Raw genomic sequence first — 21,740 nt, 5'->3', positions numbered from 1 at the left:
ACAAATAGCGCGGCTATACCGTCTTCGCGGCTCCACGCCTCAATGTGAAAGAGGTCTTAGGGAAACAATGACACTGCAGCTCTGGAGGGGATCACATGCAAGGCAAGTCGGCCATCGTGTCCCAATATGTTGTGCATATTAGATCATCGTGGCAAACTGCTTATGGAAGTCCAAATAGTTTGTTTTGTTGTTACCATTTACTTTTTAAGACTGGGTTCACACTACTGCGAATTGGATTCGCATTTAACCGCATCCGAGTCGCATGACAGTAGATTGTGACCCAATCTCTATGAAGCCGGTTCACACATCTCCGGAGCAGGTCCGGTGCGAATTGCACAAGAGTCCTGTGCGTCTTCTGGTCTGTTTCAGTTCTAAATTCAGCCAAAAATTCTGACTAAAATGGTGTATGGAGACACCCGGACCTCTGCTGTGGAGCAGCTCCGTGCTTCAGTGTGAACTCAACCTAAAAGGAATAAATGGGGGCGTAAAAACAATCCAGGGAGTTGAAAAAAAAAAATAAAAAATAAAAACACATTTAGTATCAATTTTTTTTTTTTTTTTTAACAATTTGTCTCAGTTCAACTTGCTTCAACTCTGATAAGAGCCAGCATTCCTTCTTGACATTTTTGATATGTACAGCAGAAGTGCAGGCTTGATGACCTTGAAGTGAAGAAACACATTAGACCAGATGTGTTCAGCAGACAGACAAATAAAACAAAGGAGCTGGTTAAAAGGAAAAATCTCCTTTGATTTATCCTTTCAGTTAATCCTTTTAAAGCGGTAGTAAACCACATTTTTTTTAAAAACCCTGCAAGAAAATTGCATAATGTGCTAGTATGCATCGCATACTAGCACATTATGAAATACTCACCTTAGAATGAAGCACCTCCAGGGCTTCCATCTTCACCTGGTCTTTCCTTCTGGGTTTGGGTCCTCCAGCGTCCAATTGGCTGGCTGCGCGTGGGAGTCACAGACCGCGGCACGGAGCTCTGCAGAGATGGCATTCCCTTCAGTGTGGATGCACCAGTGAAATCACCGGCTGCATGCATTTATACGAGTTCACTGTACCTATAGGTACACCTTATTATAGGCTTACCTGTAGGTACAAGTCAAATTACTTACTTTATTTCCACTTTAACTATATGACCAAGGAAAACTAAAGGTTTTATTTATGTTTAACAATTGTCATTATGTCGTCATCAGTCATATTAGGTCCTGCTGCTGGATTAGAGGACAGGAAGCCAACTGTTGCAAAGGTAGCCTCCTACAAGAGTAACGTGATCTCAGCTATAAATAATCAATACAATTTTTTTAACAGATCTTTAAAATGTACCCAATATAGGGATCACAATACCTGACTACAAGAGCCCTTTCACACTGGAGGTGCTTTTTAAGTGCTTTGGTGCCCAAAAAAAAAAAAGCGCCTGTAAAGCTCACAAAAACCTATTCTCATTAACCACTTCCCGACCGCCGCATGTATATGTACATCCACAGAATGGCACGTACAGGCAGATGGGCGTACAGGTACGTCCCCGCCTTTCCGCGGGTCGGGGGTCCGATCGGGACATATACCCGCGGGGAGCGATCCGGGACGACGGCGCGGCTATTCGTTTATAGCCGCTCCGTCGCGATCGCTCCCCGGAGCTGAAGAACGGGGAGTGTCATATGTAAACACGGCTTTCCCGTGCTTCACTGTGGCGACTGCATCGATCGAGTCATCCCTTTTATAGGGAGACTCGATCGATGACGTCAGTCCTACAGCCACACCCCCCTACAGTTGTAAACACACACTAGGTGAACACTAACTCCTACAGCGCCCCCTGTGGTTAACTCCCAAACTGCAATTGTCATTTTCACAATAAACAATGCAATTTAAAAACAATTTTTTGCTGTGAAAATGACAATGGTCCCAAAAATGTGTCAAAATTGTCCGAAGTGTCCCCCATAATGTCGCAGTCACGAAAAAAAACGCTGATCGCCGCCATTAGAAGTAAAAAAAATAAATTAATAAAAATGCAATAAAACTATCCCCTATTTTGTAAACGCTATAAATTTTGCGCAAACCAATCAATAAACGCTTATTGCAATTTTTTTTTACCAAAAATAGGTAGAAGAATACGTATCGCCCTAAACTGAGGAAAAAAAAATGTTATGTTTTTGGGGGATATTTATTATAGCAAAAAGTAAAAAATATTGAATTTTTTTCAAAATTGTCGCTCTATTTTTGTTTATAGCGCAAAAAATAAAAACCGCAGAGGTGATCAAATACCACCAAAAGAAAGCTCTATTTGTGGGAAAAAAGGACGCCAATTTTGTTTGGGAGCCACGTCGCACGACCGTGCAATTGTCTGTTAAAGCGACGCAGTGCCGAATCGCAAAACCTGGCCTGGGCATTTAGCTGCCTAAAGGTCCGGGGCTTAAGTGGTTAAAATCATTGAAAGCTTTCACACCGAGGCGGTGCCCTGGCCGGGCAGTGAAAAAAAATCCAGCAAGCAGCATCTTTTGAGCGCTAAACAAAGCGCCTCAAAAACTCCCCTCTCCATTGAAATGAAAGTGCCTTAAAATGGTTCTTAAAGCAGTGTTTGAGTCACGTGTCCTTAAAAAAAAAAAAAAAAAAAAAAAAAAGAAGTACTACCAACGCCTGAAAAGCGCCTTAAAAGTGCTGTGTTTTGTGGACAGTTTTCATGCGGCTCAGTGTAAAAGGGCTCTAAATGGTGCCATTTAAAAAAACTAAAAATTTTCCTCTAAAACTTTATGTAGCATCATCCATTGCACATGTACAACTAATTAAAAACTTCTTGGACTGAAAGCGCAGGGTCCCGATGACTCCTGCATTGAATTTTATTGCAACTGTACTGTCTGCCCTCACATGTAAAGCGCAAACTGTTGGCACCATCTAAAGCCTGTAAAATAATAAAGCTACATAATATAAAAAAAGAAAAAGTAGCCCACAGGTCTGTGGTTAAAGGGTCACTAAAGGAAAACATTTTTTTTGCTGAAATGACCGTTTATAGGGTATAGAGATATAACAGTTAACCGATTCCTTTTAAAAATCATCAAAAATGGATAAAAAACAATCATATAATGTACCTACAGTTTAGTTTCGTTTCTGCTGTTGTTTCCTGGTTCTCTGATGTACAGAGCCAGAGAGCCAATAGAGGGCAGTGAAGGTTTTGCAAAACGCAACTGGATTGGTGCTGAGGGGTTTTAGACACACCTCCTTGATTAGTGACCACAGTGAGAAATCTCCCAGTACTGTGGTGATCAGGAAACAGACAACCAGGAAGTGTCCAGAACAGAGAGGAATTACAGCAACATCAAAGCAAAAACGAACAATGAGGACATGAAACCAGGACTGCAGTAAGGTAAAGGAAGCTATTTAGCTAAAAAAAAATTCCTTTAGTGACCCTTTAATGTTCCACTTCCTTCAACAGGATGAGAATGCTATTCATTCTGCACTTTAAAAAAACTCAGTTTAAGGCCCCCCACCCCCCGGAAATTCAGAGAACAATGCAGGGAGAAAATAAAAGGCGTGTTAAATAAAAATGGAACCCACACAGTAACCACTATCATTACAACAGAATGTTTATTTTATATTTACTACAATGCTCCTTTATTAGAAAAGTAGGACATTAAATAAGAAGTACCTTTGGTGGAGTTTCCTTTAGTGGAGTGGTCTGACTACCTTTACTTTCGTTATCTGTGGCCGACTGTGTGGAACTTCTAAAGAAAAAAAACAGCTTAAATTAGACCAAAAGTTAAATAAAACAAGTGACCATGTCAAGACAGAAATATGGGTAGAGGTGGGGTTGAAGGGACTTCCACTGCTGAAGTGTTAAAGGTGCATGCCGTGGTTTTGCCATTCACCATCTTGGTTTTTCTACCCACTGACTGACCTAAAACAAGCATGCAGCCAGTGAAGACAGCAACTATTAACTCCTCCCTGCATGCTCCCATGTTTTTATTCTCAAAAGGGTCTCTTAAAAGAACAGTCCATTTTTTAGTGAATGCTGGAAAATTTTATTACTGAACAGATTCCACTGATAGGTAAGGATAAGCTCTGGCGTGTTCGCATAGAACACGTGCAGAGCCCGCCAGGAAGTGTGCACGGCGCTGTGCTAATCACAGCCAGGGAGACATTGTCCCGAGGCTCGGCTGCAGGGATTGTGAAAGGTCTTCCTGGCTGTTATTAGCGCAGCGCCGTGCTCACTTCCTGGCGGGCTCTGCACGTGTTCTATGCGAACACGCCAGAGCTCATCCTTACTGATTAGATATTAAAGTAGAACTAAAGTTTTGTTTTTTTTCATTTTGCATAGAGTGCTGCAAGGTAAGACTCCCCGTTTTTTGTGGATAAAGGATTCTGGCCTAAGGTGTCAAGTGTTATATTTCTATACAGTAATATCAATTTTTCTGTATTCTATTTGTTGCAATTTTTGTGTTTTACAGTGGAATGTTTTTACTCTTTTTGCATCAATATTATTTCAATATGTAATCATTATCTGATGATTTTGTTTTTTTGCATGTGCCTATACAGTCCCAATCCCAAAAAGTTTTTTTTTGTTTTTGCCATCTGCTGAGGAGATTTTCATTCACTTCCTGTTCCACAGCGCCCTCTATTACTTATATAGCATCCTCTCAGAATTTGTGATCTTATTTCACTTTCAGCGATAACAATTAGCGAGGGGGAGTCTTCCTAAGGCCCGGTTCACACCGGTGCGACATGGGATCCGACTTGTGAGAGCACAATCTGATCAATATTACTATTGCACACGTTCCTGGTAGATAGGGCTGGGTGGGTGCTGCAGCAATTACCAGTTGGGTCTTGGAAACAAACAAATGTACATATTCGCCAGCACACCAAGGATCGACAAATTTAGTCCAGAATTTTTAATAAAAAGAGAACGTTGCACCTTTGTGATGTGATCTCTTTTCATTAAAACATTCTGGACTAAATTCGTCGATCCTTGGTGTGCTGGCGAATATGTACACTTGTGAGCACAAGTCAGATGACATGTCAAATTAAAGGTTTCCCCATTAGAGCCGTCCTAACTGATCCGACTTTTTTGACTTTATATTCTTTATCATATAAAAAACAGATTACATCCATATAAAACCTTAATGTTAACTTTTCTTATTACTCATATAACAATCTTTTCAATATCATACATTTATTTTCTTCTTTTTTTTTTACTAGTAATAGCGTCGATTACTTTTACTAGATTACTTTTTTTCAGTACTGCGACATTATGGCGGACACTTCGGACACTTGCACATTTTTGGGACAATTGGCATTTTAATAGCGATCAGTGCTATAAAAATGCATTGGATTACTATAAAAATGCCACTGGCAGTGAAGGGGTTAACACTAGGGTGTGGGGAAGGGGTCAAGTATGTTCCCTGGGTGTGTTCTAACTGTAGGGGGGGTGGACTGACTGGGGGAAATGACTGATCTTCTGTTCATACATTGTATGAACAGAAGATCAGCATTTCTCTCCCTGACAGGACCGGGAGCTGTGTGTTTACTCACCCAGCTCCCGGTCCTCGCTCTGTAACGAGCGATCGCGTGTGCCTGGCGGCGGTCGCGCCCGCCAGGCACGCGCACGGGAGTCGAGCACGCGCGCGCCCCTAGTGGCCGCTTAAAAAGCCGACTTAGAGCTACAGGCTCTCACGCAGGGGAGCCGACCTGCCGCCATAAAACTGCGGCGGCTGGTCGGCAAGCAGTTAAGGATCCCTTGCCAATACCTAAACAATTTTGAGCACCTCCAAAACATGTGTATCAGGTCCCCGGGATTCTGGCATCTAGCGTCTACTCTCCAGCCAAAGTTAAATAATCTTTTTGGTGTATAATATGTCCTGTGTATCATCTTCAGAAATTAGAACTTCTGTGCGGGCGAGACTGTCAATATGTGTCCTCTCTCAAATATCTTCCTTCCAACTGATCCGACTTTAGAAGAGTGTGTATATGCTCTACGTGTGAACTACGGATATGAAAATCTATAGGTACACTGAAAAGCAAGGTTGTGATGTTGCCCCGGAAACTCCTAATACAGCTTTTAATTTATTTTTACAATGTAAACCCTGAGAATGCGGATTGTTTTTTTTGTGTATATATACAAATCCCAATTCCCTCAATGTACCAACTAATAGAATACATTTTCATTTACTTTGACTGAAGATGCAGCTGCTGGAGTGAGCATAAGAGGGTGAAGGGGCTGTAACCGAGGCAAGGGTATCCAACCGCTTGTGGTCAAAAATTTATGTAATAAAGTTAGTGGCTCTAGTGCCCACTCATGTAAGCTAAAACTTTTATTTTTTCCTTGAGAACATGGGCTTTAAAATATTTGCCCATGCAAATCAAATCAACAGGTTCACAAAAAACGTCTTGCCCAAAATCTGTAGGTAAACGTTCCATAGCATAATGACCCATGACGAGAAATTATTAACAACTATGATGCCTTTGATCCCAATCTGAGTGGTCCCATCATGTGATCACTTAGTCCTCCCATAGAGGAGCGTGTGCCTGTTAAAAGGAAAGTCCCAGGCTCCTTCAGATAAAAAAAAAAAAAAGTCAGCAGCTACAAATACTGTAGCTGCTGACTTTTAACATTAACTGTCCACAAATCCAGCAGTGTCTGCACCCGAGACGATTTTTACATTTTTCTCGGATGCTGCTGCCGCCATCTCGGGTAAGGGAAACCGGCAGTAAAGCCTTGCGGCTTCACAGTGCTGAGCTCTGTGAATGGCCCGGCAGTCGGGGAAGGAGGGGTGGGGGGTGAACTTCTGGATGAGTTCACTGCGACATCACCCGGAAGTGGGAACAGGTACCTGGCAAAACCAGGTAACTGCTCCAACCTCCTCCCTGAAAAGTGACAAATGTTGGAGCAGGCAAATAAGCAGAGCTTCCCCTTTTGAGTGAAGCTCCACTTTAATACTCTGCCCAACACAAGTACATGAAATGGGCACAAAAGTGTTTAAGCTGTCATACATTGTAAATATTGTACTTTCTATCACTTCCAGCCACTGCTGTCCCTTGCAAGAATAAAGTAGGTAGCCAAGGTATGCTCCAAGTTGCAACCTGGAGCTAACAGAGTACTGAGGACTCTCCCTAACCCCCGAAGAAAAGCTAACTGTCAAAACACTGGCATTGTTACATGAGAGGCTAGGAAGGGAGTCAAAATTGCAGCAAAACTACAATAAACAGCTAAACAATAAACTTACTTTTTGTCAGAGGTTGGTTTTTTAGATTTCTTCCCAGCGAGTTCTAAAAGGAAGAAGAAAAAAATCGTATTAAAGTGGAGTTCCACCCATAAATATAACATTACATCAGTAGTTTTAAAAAAATGTCATTAGTCCTTTACGAAATTTTTTTTTTTTTTTAGATGCCTTCAAAGTGTTGTTGCTAGGCAGAATAGTTAATCTTCCCTCTTCCTGCACCTAGGTGCTTAAGCTTCCTAACCTACACCGCACAGACTCCTGGGAATGTAGTGGTTGTAACTTTCCAGGAGTCTGTGCACTCCCCAGTCTCAAAGAATCATGTGACTTGGACAGCACAGGTGCTGAAACCTGATCTGACACTGCTTGTGCAGCACTGAGCATGTGCAAGGCTGAAATCCAGGAAGTCATACAGTCTGGCTTCATGATGCCCACACTTAAGATGGCCCCAGTCAATTTCTATTTTATAAAGTGTCTAAATACTGTAACAACCTAACAAAACGGACCTTAGTTTACAGACTAACTTTACTAGAATACATTAGGCTTGTGTATTACAGGGGTATTTATATTTAAAAAGTGAAATTGTGGCTGGAACTCCGCTTTAAATGTTCACAGATTTCAACTCATGAGGTACAACAGGATTCACAAATAACTGAAAGAGTGGAGAACCAAAATGTCAATTTGAAGGCATGTCCTGGCTGATTTGTAAATTTTGCAATCTACCCTGGACAGTATGAATTTTTATTTTATTTTTTTATATGGAGAATACAACAGGAAGCACTTTGGTACAAAAAGGTGGACAGTGAACACCTAAATCTTCTAGGTGGACAGCAACAGATTAAAAATACAACAGGGAGATCCTGCTTCTCGACATAAGATGTAGGCTTTTCAGTGGACTGGCCCTTTTACAAGATAAACATTATAAAAGTGTAAGTGTACAACCTGGAGATACCCTATATCAGGGGTATTAAATAAAAATTCAAGGAGGTCAGTTTGCTAACATTTTCTTTCAGCCCAGGTCAGAATCTCATGTTTATGCCATGACTGACTCTTGTTTGTGCCCCTATCAAAAGTAAAACATTACATTAGGTGCCCCCATAAATCAGGAACCCCAAACTGAGTACCCTCATGTCTGTTGCTCCCATCAATATATCAGTTGCCCCCATCACCAAATCCCATAAGTATATGAGTCTTCCAGACCAACATGCCCCAGGAGCTGGCAGAAGGCGTTTGCAGCAGAGGGTGGGGCACACACAATTCCCATTGGTTGCAAAACCACGGCGGTCCTAGCAAACAATGACTGATGCTCAGGAAGGACCTTATGCTGCAAACTGGCAGGCTGACAGTCTGGCCAGGGAATCATTGGTCTGTGTGTGGATCACGATCTGCCATTTAGTGAAGGCTACACAAAAACAATCTCCTGCGCTTGCGGGCTTAGTCCATAGGTAAGTGGTGCAGCCAACCCTCTGGATAGAAAAATGCCTGTGGTCTTGCTGCCCTCCTCAGAACAATGGGTTTTCTTAGAGCTGAAACATAAAGAGAAAAGGGAGGGCACACGGACCTTGTGCATAACCAATGATAAAATGTATTAAAAACCTGTAACAGCAGTAGTCATATTTACAAAAGAAGGTATACAAAAAAGCTTGTCAGTCCGCCAGCAAATGGAACTGCCTCTGTGGACACCTGCAACCCGAACCGGATATTGGACGGGCCAGATGGCAGCGCAAACGACTAACGTGTTTCAAGGGCGAACCCTCCTCCTCATTGCCAAAATATATATCTCTCCACATGCACATGCCCAGGCTGACACCCACTAGAACATACAACGTCCACCTTATAAAATCGATCCAAACCATAGACATATATATCAAATGCCATACTCCTACCCTGCTGCCAAATTGGAGGTGCCCCCAGCCTGCTTACAGAGACACGTCCAAGGCAGGGAAAAAGCGTAGGTGTGCAATATAGCCACAATGCAGGATTGTAGGATACTTAATAGTAGCCAGAAAAACTGTGCAATACACCTACCCATCTCTGTTGTATCATGTGAGGAACGAGGGGGGGGGGGGGTTTATTTGTAGAGAAGGGATGAGATGGAAACTCTCAGGAGCAGTTGGCATTTTATGCTTACTGCACAGGGCAGCCCCCCCCCCCATTTATTGTGTGCACACACGCTGCTGTGCAACCAGGAAGTGTGGGTGTATTTGCATTCTACCCGTCATTTCCGGTTGCCGACAACGTCACTTCCGCCTCACAGACACTTGCGGTCATAGGTAATTTCTGGCGCGGCGATTGTGTGTACACACACTCTCTCGCTGGCCAATACTTCTGGATCTTCACCCTCTAGTGGTTTGGTGGGAAATTGCAAAAGGGCTAGTCTAATCAGAGACGCTGTTCAATTTGCTGGTGGACTGACAAGCTTATTTGTATACGTTCATTTGTTAGTATGACTACTGCTGTTAAAGTTTAAATAAATGTTATCATTGGTAATGCACAAGGTCGGTGCGCCCTCCTTTGCTCTTTTTAGGATTTAGTGAAGGCTGCCCTATACATACACAACCAGAGTAAATATATTCAAAAAGATTTCCTCTACCTGCTGCCTCTTTCATCAGTTTTTTAAACTTGCTGTGCTGTTGGATCAAGTCTCTGATACCCTCCTGTGAGTCTCTGCACAATTCCTGTGCTTTCTCATTGGATGCAATTGCCCGCTCCATTTCTCCAAGAGCAAACAGGGCTTCACAAAACCGATAATGACCCTGGTAAAAAAAAAAAAAAAAAAAGTTGACAAAATTTTAGCAATTCTAAAATAGAAAAAAAAAAAATAATAATTAAAAAGCATACTAAAACTTATTTTGTAGCTTTGAGAACAGGTATGTTATTCTATCAAAGCCTTCACACAAAGACAACTGTTAAGACAGCCATACAGAGCTCTAAATTCAGCAGGTTCAGGAAGGACTGTCCACATTTTAAATCATGTATGGGCACCGTGGCTGTACAAAAGTAGATCTATCAAAATTGATCCACTAGTGCACAACCAGTCTGTTTTTTTTTGCAAATGATAAGCGTCACCGGCTATAGCAAGCAACACCAACCATTGTTTCTGCTAAAAGAACAATATAGCACTGCAGGAAGGATTGCCCCATTGACACAGACTGTTGACGGTGGTAATCATTCAATTTTCTCTTTCCTTCAACCCGTAGTCGAAGGAAAGAAAACTGCATAATCCACTGCCTTCCTCAACAATGTTCCGACTCCCCAGCTGTTCAGGGGAGGACATAATGCTTTGCCAGCTATATGAACACAAATGCCATTTTGTAGGCTTATAAAAAAATATATCTTATTCTTGTCAAAACAACAAGAAAAATGGCATATATGGAAACATTTTGTGACTCTCCCTCCAGCTACTTGTATCTCGGGAACAAAGATCTCCAAGTCAAATAGATCAACTAACCCAGCTCACCTCTACCAAGACGTATACTTAAAACTGTGCTCACAGCTACCGTTTACATCCTGGTCAGCTGATCTTTCATGCACTGGCCATGCTTATGCAATATCTTCAAAGAGCTCTATGGTGCCTTATCATGAGCACCTCCTATCTTTGGAAGACAATCCAATAGAACCCTATGGTAAGCCAGTGCAAAGTGAACTTATCTTTTTAAAAAGGCAGGGGTTGGAGAGAAAAGCCGAGTATGAACTTTGTTTTTAAGAGCACGGCAGCTGGGAATGTGCTGCGGGGGACAGGAAGTGAAAATGAGAAAAGAAACGTAGCACTATTCAAGAAAAAAAAAAAATACAAATATTTTAGGCTTCATTTCCATGGACGTTTTTACAGCCACTTTGTTTAGCCTTTTTTACAGCTTAAAAACGCCTGTCCATGTTATTTATTTTTTTGAATTTTTTTTTCCCCTTCTTTGAGCTGGAGCTCAAAAACGCCACGTTAGCGTTTTTGCGCGTTTGAGCGTTTAACGTCTGGCCTTTTTACAGCTCTACTCTGGAGCTTCAGAACGCACTGGTCCTGGGTCTTTTTTGCAGCTTAAAAACGGCTCAGCCATCTACAGCACAAAAACGTCATGGTGGGCATGAGGCCATAGACTAACATGGAGAGCTGTTAAGCTGCAAAAAACGCTCAGAAAAGTGGCTGTAAAAACATCCATGGAAATGAAGCCTTCTAGTTAATGCAGCCTGACTTTACACACTTCCCGCCCAAGGATGTCATTTGACGTCCTGGACTTTCAGTGGGTATATCTGAATGATGGGTACAGCTACAGGCATCATTCAGATATCACTAATATCAGCCGTTGATTCTTTGCACGATAAGAACGATCATAGCAGCAGTTCCGCCGCTTGATCATTCTTATAGGCGACGCGCCCCCCCCCCCCCCCCCTCCCGCCACAATCCGATGCTTCTCCGGGCTCTCCCGTGCCATCGGGAACCCGGAGAAACAGGCACGGCACCAGATGAGAAGCATAGAGATTTCTGATCACCATTCATCTCTATGACCGTTGGAGGCCCGGGCTTTACATTATGATGTCACGCCCGGGTTCCTGGAAGCAAACAAAGCCACAATCGTGGCTGTCAGCATGAGATTGGTGGATTTTTTTCGTCGAGAGAGGAGAAGAGATGTGGGGTCTTATTTACCCCGCCTCTCTCCATAAAGAGAACCTGTCACAAAATATATCTATTACAAGGGATGTTTACATTCCTTGTAATAGGAATAAAAGTGATCAAAAAAATTTAAATGAAAAAAAAAAAAGGGAAAAAATAAAGTTTTTTTTTATTTTTTTAAAAAGCCCATGTCCCCGGGAAGCTTGCACTAGACATCCTCTGTTACTCTAAAATGGTAACCTGTAAAAAAAAAAAAAAAAAAAAATAAAAAAAAATTATTTAAGTGTCGCCTATGGAGATTTTTAAGTACTGAAGTTGGGCACCATTCCATGAGTGTGCGCAATTTTCAAGCGTGACATGTTAGGAAACCATTTACTCGACATAACAATATTCTGTTAACTTTACCGTTTTTTTTTTTAAATTCATGAAACATTTTTTTTCCCCCAAAAAAAGGCGTTTAAAATATTGCGCAAATACCGTGCAAGATAAAAAGTTGCAATAACCGCTATTTCATTCCCTAGGGTGTCTGCTATATATATATATATATATATATACACGTGTGTGTGTGTGTGTGTGTGTGTGTGTATATAATTGCTATATATATATATATATATATATTATATACACACACACACGTATATATATATATATATATAGCAGACACCCTAGGGAATGAAATAGCGGTTATTGCAACTTTTTATCTTGCACGGTATTTGCGCAATATTTTAAACGCCTTTTTTTGGGGGAAAAAAAATGTTTCATGAATTAAAAAAAAAAAACGGTAAAGTTAACAGAATATTGTTATGTCGAGTAAATGGATTCCTAACATGTCACGCTTGAAAATTGCGCACACTCATGGAATAAATAAAATATTATATATATATATATATATATATATATATATATACAGTGAGGAAAATAAGTATTTGAACACCCTGCTATTTTGCAAGTTCTCCCACTTGAAAATCATGGAGGGGTCTGAAATTGTCATCGTAGGTGCATGTCCACTGTGAGAGACATAATCAAAAAAAAAAATTCCAGAAATCACAATTTATGATTTTTTAACTATTTATTTGTATGATACAGCTGCAAATAAGTATTTGAACACCTGTCTATCAGCTAGAATTCTGACCCTCAAAGACCTGTTAGTCTGCCTTTAAAATGTCCACCTCCACTCCATTTAGTATCCTAAATTAGATGCACCTGTTTGAGGTCATTAGCTGCATAAAGACACCTGTCCACCCCATACAATCAGTAAGAATCCAACTACTAACATGGCCAAGACCAAAGAGCTGTCCAAAGACACTAGAGACAAAATTGTACACCTCCACAAGGCTGGAAAGGGCTACGGGGAAATTGCCAAGCAGCTTGGTGAAAAAAGGTCCACTGTTGGAGCAATCATTAGGAAATGGAAGAAGCTAAACATGACTGTCAATCTCCCTCGGACTGGGGCTCCATGCAAAATCTCACCTCGTGGGGTCTCAATGATCCTAAGAAAGGTGAGAAATCAGCCCAGGACTACACGGGAGGAGCTGGTCAATGACCTGAAAAGAGCTGGGACCATCGTTTCCAAGGTTACTGTTGGTAATACACTAAGACGTCATGGTTTGAAATCATGCATGGCACAGAAGGTTCCCCTGCTTAAATGAGCACATGTCAAGGCCCGTCTTAAGTTTGCCAATGACCATTTGGATGATCCAGAGGAGTCATGGGAGAAAGTCATGTGGTCAGATGAGACCAAAATAGAACTTTTTGGTCATAATTCCACTAACCGTGTTTGGAGGAAGAAGAATGATGAGTACCATCCCAAGAACACCATCCCTACTGTGAAGCATGGGGGTGGTAGCATCATGCTTTGGGGGTGTATTTCTGCACATGGGACAGGGCGACTGCACTGTATTAAGGAGAGGATGACCGGAGCCATGTATTGCGAGATTTTGGGCAACAACCTCCTTCCCTCACTTAGAGCTTTGAAGATGGGTCGAGGCTGGGTCTTCCAACATGACAATGACCCGAAGCACACAGCCAGAATAACCAAGGAGTGGCTCTGTAAGAAGCATATCAAGGTTCTGGCGTGGCCTAGCCAGTCTCCAGACCTAAACCCAATAGAGAATCTTTGGAGGGAGCTCAAACTCCGTGTTTCTCAGCGACAGCCCAGAAACCTGACTGATCTAGAGAAGATCTGTGTGGAGGAGTGGGCCAAAATCCCTCCTCCAGTGTGTGCAAACCTGGTGAAAAACTACAAGAAACGTTTGACCTCTGTAATTGCAAACAAAGGCTACTGTACCAAATATTAACATTGATTTTCTCAGGTGTTCAAATACTTATTTGCAGCTGTATCATACAAATAAATAGTTAAAAAAATCATACATTGTGATTTCTGGATTTTTTTTTTTTGATTATGTCTCTCACAGTGGACATGCACCTACGATAACAATTTCAGACCCCTCCATGATTTCCAAATGGGAGAACTTGCAAAATAGCAGGGTGTTCAAATACTTATTTTCCTCACTGTATATATATATATATATATATATATATATATATATATATATATACACACACACACACATACACACATAAACACACACACACACACACACACACACACACACACACACACACACACACACATATATATACACACACACACACACACACACACACATACTGGGAGTATAAGCAGAGTTTGTCAGCACATTTTTTTGTGTGCTGAAAATGCCCCCCCTCGGCTTATACTCGAGTCACCTTTTTGCGTCTGATCTACCAGACTTCGGGGACCCGGTACCGGGTCTAGGCATGGGCACAGTGAGGCATGCAGTTTTCCCTGTTTTTTTGTGGTAAAATTAGGTGCCTCGGCTTATATTCGGGTCGGCTTATACTCGAGTATATACAGTATAGTGTTTGGGGGTTCTAAATAATTTTGTAGCAAAAAAATTATGATTTTTTTGCATGTAGGTGAGAAGTGGCAGAATAGGCTCGGTATGGAGGTGGTTAAAGAAGAAATAAAAAAATAAAAGCTACAATTGGGACATGAACACAACATTAGCCAGCATTGTTCAGAAATCAGATGATAGAACTGCAAAAAGTTCATACCAGTGCACCTAAAGCAAAACACTGTTTTGAACATGGAAGAGGTAACATTCCTTTTGCTCACACAATATGACAATTGTCACCAGAGCAGCTGTCCCTATTTTTAGGATTTCAGCTTACCTCCCGTTACAGTGACAAATGAGCGTGTGTGTCTCTTTAATTTCCGAAGACAACACTGCAGCACTAATGCATTTACCTGCATCATGTACAAAGCCATCTTTAAGGCAACACAGAGAGCTACATTAACATGACAAGATTATAAAAAGGACTATAGGTTCTTGTATGACAATATATATTACACACACACACACACACACATATTGTGTGCATGTGTGTGTCAAAGGACACACACACAATGCAGCACTACTACTGTGGTAAATTCAATGCTCTACTCAGTGCCATTTATACATGCGATAACATTAAAATTTTAAAAAATGTATAATAAATGTCCCATAAATAAATTTAAATCTTGATAGTAGTGCTCCCAATGTGTGGAGTGGAGATTGTGAAAGGGAGGAATTGAACAGCTGAATCCTCAGAGAAAAGAAAAGACGTTTGGGGAGTCAAACTAAAAGCGTTCATTCTTCCTGACTCATCCTTGAGGTGAGCAGATAAAATAGTTGGTGGTGGTATGCACAATGCAATAAGAATTATTGAGAAGCACGATGATAAGATAATAACACTGGAGTCCAACTAAGATTATATATATATATATATATATATATATATATATATATATATATATATATATATATATATATATATATATATATATATATATATATATGATAGATAGATAGGGACATTATACGTTTATGCATTTGAATTTTATTGCATGTATAAATAGCGCCAAGTATAGCATTGAATTTACAACTGTGGCAGCGCTGCATTGACTCTTGCTGCTGTCAATCAAATGCAGTAAGCAGGAAGTGGGGGGGGGGGCTAAATCCAGTTGTGCAAGTCTTTGGAGCGTGGCTCCATAGACACACAGGTCAGGAGCGAGTACGCACACAGCATGTTACAGCATGTCCCCATAGCAATGCTATGGGGACGGAAAAATAAAAGGCGCCGCCAATATCACTGCCTGGAGCGCCAGCGAGGTTCCACAGAATAAGAGGATTGGGGCTGCTCTGTGCAAAAGGATTGCACAGAGCAGGCAAGTAGAATGTTTGTTATTTAATAAAAACAATAATGAAGCTTAAGTGCTGGTTCACACTACAGCGGCATGAAAGTCGGCACGACTTTGCGAGGCAACTTCTAGTCGCCTCCAGAACAGGCAACTTTGCCAGTGGCCAATCAAACAATCAGCTCTGTGGGAGGGAGGGGTTTGCCTGAGAAAACTATTTTCGCTTCCTGTAAAGTTGCTTCAGTTAACCACTTCAGCCCAGACCATTTTGCTGATCAACGACCGGTCACTTTTTGCGATTCGGCACTGCGTCGCTTTAACTGACAATTGCCCGGTCTTGTGACGTGGCTCCCAAACAAAATTGGCGTCCTTTTTTCCCCAAAAATAGAGCTTTCCTTTGGTGGTATTTGATCACCACTGCGGTTTTTATTTTTTGCAATAAAAACAAAAATAGAGCGACAATTTAAAAAAAATAAATAATATTTTTTACTTTTTGCAATAATAAATATCCCCCAAAAATATCTAGAAAAACGATTTTTTTTCTCAGTTTAGGCCAATACGTATTCTTCTACATATTAGTCGTAAAAAAAAAAAAAAAAAAAATTGCAATAAGCGTTTGATTGGTTTGCGCAAAAATTATAGCGTTTACAAAATAGGGGATCGTTATGGCATTTTTATTATATATATATATATATATATATATATATATATATATATATATATATATATATATATATATATATATTTTTACTAGTTTATAGCGGCGATCATCGATTTTTATCGGTACTGCGACCATATGGTGGACACTTCGGACACATTTTTGGGACCATTGGCATTTTTATAGCGATTAGTGCTATAAAAATGCATTGATTACTGTAAAAATGTCACTGGCAGGGAAGGGGTTAACACTAGGGGGCGAGGAAGGGGTTAATTATGTCCCCTAGGTGTGTTCTAACTGAAGGGGGGGGGGTGGAACTGACATGGGGAAATGACAGATCGCTGTTCATACATTGTATAAACATGTGATCAGTAATTTCTCCCCCGAAAGGACCGGGAGCTGTGTGTTTAAACACACAGCTCCCGTTTCTCGTTCTGCAATGAGCGATCGCGGGTGCCCGGCGGTGATTGGCACCAGGGGCGAGCAGAGTAATGGCTGCAATGCGAAATGACGTATAGCTACGTGATTTCGCGCAGCCGAGCCGACCTGCCACCGTATAACCGCCATATAACGGCGGCTGGTCGGCCAGTGGTTAAGACACTGATCCGACTTTGGAGGCAACTTCCATCTAAATCAATGGTTACAAGTCGCCTTGAAGTAGTACAGGAGCCTTTTCTGAAGTCGAAGTGACTTCAGTAGTGTGCATTAAGACGGCTCTCATTCACTTTACTGTAATTTCTCATGTCGGGCGACACAAGTCTGATCCCAAGTCGCGGTAGTGTGAACGGGCACTTAATGTCAATATGTCAAAGGGCCATAGTTTTACTGTAAAAAAAGTAATCATCAGCTACATTACAAAGAATGTGCTTTTTTTATAATGGTGCCAAAAGAAAACAGTACTAGGGAACAATTAAAAAAAAAAAAAAACGAATTAGGGACCCTAAACAAAAATGTATAGGATTGCCATCACAGACATGATTGTCTTGTTTGTACAAAATTCCTTTACGAATATTGATAAAACCAGCTCCAGTCTAAACAATACAGATCTATTCATGTGCTGAACCGCACCCGAGCGCTTAGGTTTATTGACATGCAAAAAATAAAATAAAAAAAGCCAGCTTTTAAAATTCTTGTAAATTCAAATTTATTTTATTTATTGCGTCTCTACTTTTGCTCTGTGACAATCTGCTTATTGTATGTATTATATGAAATTTTACATATGTAATACTGTTTTAAGTTTTAGAAAAAGGGTTAAAACGAAAAAAAAGTGTCTTTAAACAGGTATCCGTCAACAAACAACCGTTACACTTACCTTTGGCCAGATGTTTTTAAGTATAATTGCTTTCTTTCCATCGGTCAAAGCCTTCCTGTAACAAAGACAAGACTGAGAATTATTTTTGATAATTATTGATATATTTCCCCTTTAACATCTGCATGTCCAACTTCCTTTTACCTAAAGGCCATTTTTACAACTTACACCTATTTACTATATAAACGTTATAGAAAGGTCGGCGCTAAATCACAATTGTGACCAAGAACATACAGTGCATTTTACACACAACAAACTGTTAATAACAAAAAAACATGTATTGTATATATATGAGGAAATCCTTATAGAGAAAGTCCACACACCAAACGTTGTGTAATGACAGGTAATTCTCAATTATCCGTGCTCCGCCATCAATCTTGTAGGAGAATGACAAACTCACCAAATGACTAAAATAAGAACAGACTTCATGGAAATCAGATGCTTAAAAGGAAGATAGACTTCTAGGAGGGATATTACTTAAATTGGACACCGTCCCCTGATGTGTTTTTGGGCTTGTATATAAGCAAGAGCTTTGGACATTGCTTATTGGAGGAAAGGCACACACACCCCTTCTCCACATAGGCAGAGACTCTCAGAGGTGTTTTGTAATAGGACCTGCTCCCTGCTAATTTTAGGAACCTCCCCGGACTGAAGATTCAGGTTGCTTTTGTCTAAAGTGTCCGAGAATTTGTCAGAAGTTATTAGGCTGATAACAGAGGAACGGTTCAGGAGAGAGCTACGGGACTTAGCTCATTGAAGAGAGATAATAAAATACTGCAGATATATGTGCCCAGCTCAAATTTCATGAATCGGGTTTTCAGCCACTTTAAGGTGATAAAATATGCACTTACATTTGCAGGTGCTAATGAGCTAGCACCAACATGTCCAGCCAGACAGAAAAGATGCCCGTCATTCCTGGAAATCTCGGCGTGCGTTTCCAACACACCAGAGATCAGAACCAAGCTTACTGAAAGTGACGTCAGTGAAGGCGGGTGCGCAGCCTCAATGCCTTTTATGATCAACACGTCATCAGGAAGCCAGGCTCACGTCATCACGAAATGCCAGGGGACGATGTCCAATTAAAGGAATATCCCTCCTTGAAGTCCATCATTTTATCTGATTTCCATGAAGTCTGATCTTGTTTTAGTCATTTGGCGAGTTTACGATACTCCTACAAGATTGATGGTGGAGCACGGAAAATTGAGAATTACCTGTCATTACACAACTTTTGGTGAGTGGACTTTCTCTATAAGGAGAGGTAGGTGTGTGTATATATAACACACACACACACACACACATACACACACATACACACACATACATACATATCAGTATCGCATACAACTTTTTAGATTGAACTTACCCATACATATTCATCCGGATATAGCACAGCGCTCGATTGCTGAATAGAACAAAGCTTTCAGGACTAGAAAAGGAAAAGATAGATGCAGAGCAGTGTCACAAAGATTTCTTCACAGTACAACCAAAAAGCACAGAAACGAAACTAGTTCTATGATGTCAAGCAAAGCAAACCGTTCCAAGGAAAACAAATAATGGTGCACTCCATAGATTAGCAACTGTGAAGCCATGACACAGCACTATACAAATAATACAAGAGGCATTTGGCACAAACATTTTTTTAACTGTTAATTTCCCATGAATCAGCTTTTAAAAGTTGTATTTTTAGCTTTAAAAAATAAATAGTAATTGTGAAATTATTGCAGATGGCCCATCATAGTAGATAACATAGTAAGTCACTTTCTTCAGGGCAAACAAGACTTTTTGTAGTATTGTGTTACAAAACTTATTTTAATTTTCCAATTTTTATTTAAAAAAAAAAAAAAAACAGTAAAAAGTAAAATTCAATAGGTATATTGATTACAAATGTACATTAGTTGTGTATCAGAATACAACATTTCTTAACATAAAAAAAATATCTATAAATATCTATATATCCATCTCTATCTCTCTATATTATCAATATGAATTATGTCCTGCACAGAGCTTATAAGAGTCCAGACTTGTACAAAATAAAGATATACCCTCTCCTGACCAATCAGATTTCATCTCTCCCACCGCATGGTTTGTCACAGGGGGCAGGGATGGGGATGATGCTGTGGTGTTCTGGACAATAATCGACACCTCTACTAGGGCCATATGAATGGGGGGCCTACGGGGACAAATAGTGTTTCTGTCATCCTAAACCCAAATGTATTTTCTATGCAACCTATAGACTACTTTTTTTTTTGCTTACAAAAAAAAAACAAAGAAAAAAAAGAGTTTATTTATTTTTTTAAAGGAACTAAACAAATAGAAAAAGGAAAAGTAAAAATATTAAATGGATAGAATAAAAAAGTAGCAGAAAAATAAAACAGCTTAAAGGGGTTGTAAAGGTAAAAAAAAAAAAAAAAAAATCCCTAAATGGCTTCCTTTACCTTAGTGCAGTCCTCCTTCACTTACCTCATCCTTTCATTTTGCTTTTAAATGTCCTTATTTCTTCTGAGAAATCCTCACTTCCTGTTCTTCTGTCTGTAACTCCACACAGTAATTGGAGGCTCTCCCTGGTGTGGAGAAAGGCTCTTGAGGGGGGAGGGGCGAGCAGGAGAGTCAGGATGCTCTCTACTTTGCAGATAGAAAAAGGAGCTGTGTGTTAGTGGGCGTCCTGACACTCCTGCTCGCCGCCTCAAGAGGCTTTCTCCACACCAGGGAGAAAGCCTCACATTACTGTGTGGAGTTCCAGACAGAAGAACAGGAAGTGAGGATTTCTCAGAAGAAATGAGGACATTTAAAGGCAAAATCAAAGGATGAGGTAAGTGAAAGAGGACTGCACTAAGGTAAAGGAAGCTATTTAGGGGAAAAAAAATGTTTTCCCCTAAAGTGCAATACCAACATTCATCAGTGTCAGTGGATGCTAAACAACCAACATTGGCGTCGGTGGGCGCAATAACCCCCAACATTGGTCATTGCATTTACTGGTACCAATCTAAACAACGGTGTCAATGGATGCAATAAAAGCCATCAGCACTGGTGCAGCCCCCTGACCACATTGGTGGTAGCCGGCAGTGAAATTTAATTCCCCCCACCACCACCCTTGCATTGGTGGTCAGTGGCAGTAAAAGATAACCCCTTCCCTACCTTCATTGGTGGTAATGGCAGTGAGTGGTAAAGGATAAGTTCACCTTTAGGAACACGTTACAGGTTCCATCTGATTTGATGTCCTCAATGCTGCAGCTGTCCCCCCCCCCCCCCACTCCCACTCTCTATGGCAGCAGTATTGGGAGAAGTTCTAGCTGCCACTGTCTGGAAAAACTGCGTTGCCGCACAGGGCTGCACCCATAAGGCTGCTTCCTTTAGGCAGACAGCTCTACGCGTCTGAATGAACTACAAGCCTGGACATCCTTAGCGTTTGTCGGCTTGTAGTTCTCAATGAACTACCATGGCGCTGTGGTAGTTCATTGAGTCTTCCTGTCAGGGAGTATCGACTTATCCGTCTGATATGTATTTGAAAGCAGATACACTGACAGTGTGCAGGAGACCTGCATGGCATCAGCGAACTGCTGATCGCAGGTGCAATGATTTCCAGGCTTCTGCAATAAAAAATAAATGTGTAATAATTCTGAGTGAACAACAAAGTAGCGCTATATTCAGTGAATGAATAATTCTAAATTAGTATATGAATAAATCACCCTATGAAGAGTATATTGTGCAGTGTATTGGAGAGGCGAACGAACGGAGC

At 40.8% G+C, this 21,740-nt stretch overlaps 1 protein-coding gene across 1 annotated transcript in view; it reads right to left on the bottom strand.

Annotated features, from left to right (window-relative positions):
* Positions 1 to 21,740, bottom strand: part of TTC3 (tetratricopeptide repeat domain 3) — a 181,810-nt gene that overhangs the window by 88,870 nt on the left and 71,200 nt on the right. The window contains exons 11-15 of the mRNA XM_040338963.1: positions 19,368 to 19,430; positions 18,008 to 18,062; positions 9,806 to 9,968; positions 7,219 to 7,261; positions 3,648 to 3,723 (exon numbers count right to left, since the gene is read on the bottom strand). Of these exons, the coding sequence (XP_040194897.1) occupies positions 3,648 to 3,723; positions 7,219 to 7,261; positions 9,806 to 9,968; positions 18,008 to 18,062; positions 19,368 to 19,430 (400 nt within the window). The remainder of the gene's footprint in view (positions 1 to 3,647; positions 3,724 to 7,218; positions 7,262 to 9,805; positions 9,969 to 18,007; positions 18,063 to 19,367; positions 19,431 to 21,740) is intronic.

The sequence above is a fragment of the Rana temporaria genome, chromosome 2 (genome assembly GCF_905171775.1).
Source record: "Rana temporaria chromosome 2, aRanTem1.1, whole genome shotgun sequence".
NCBI lineage: Eukaryota > Metazoa > Chordata > Amphibia > Anura > Ranidae > Rana > Rana temporaria.
The sequence above is the reverse complement of the archived record's forward strand: the minus strand, read 5'-3'. Positions and strand labels throughout refer to the sequence as shown.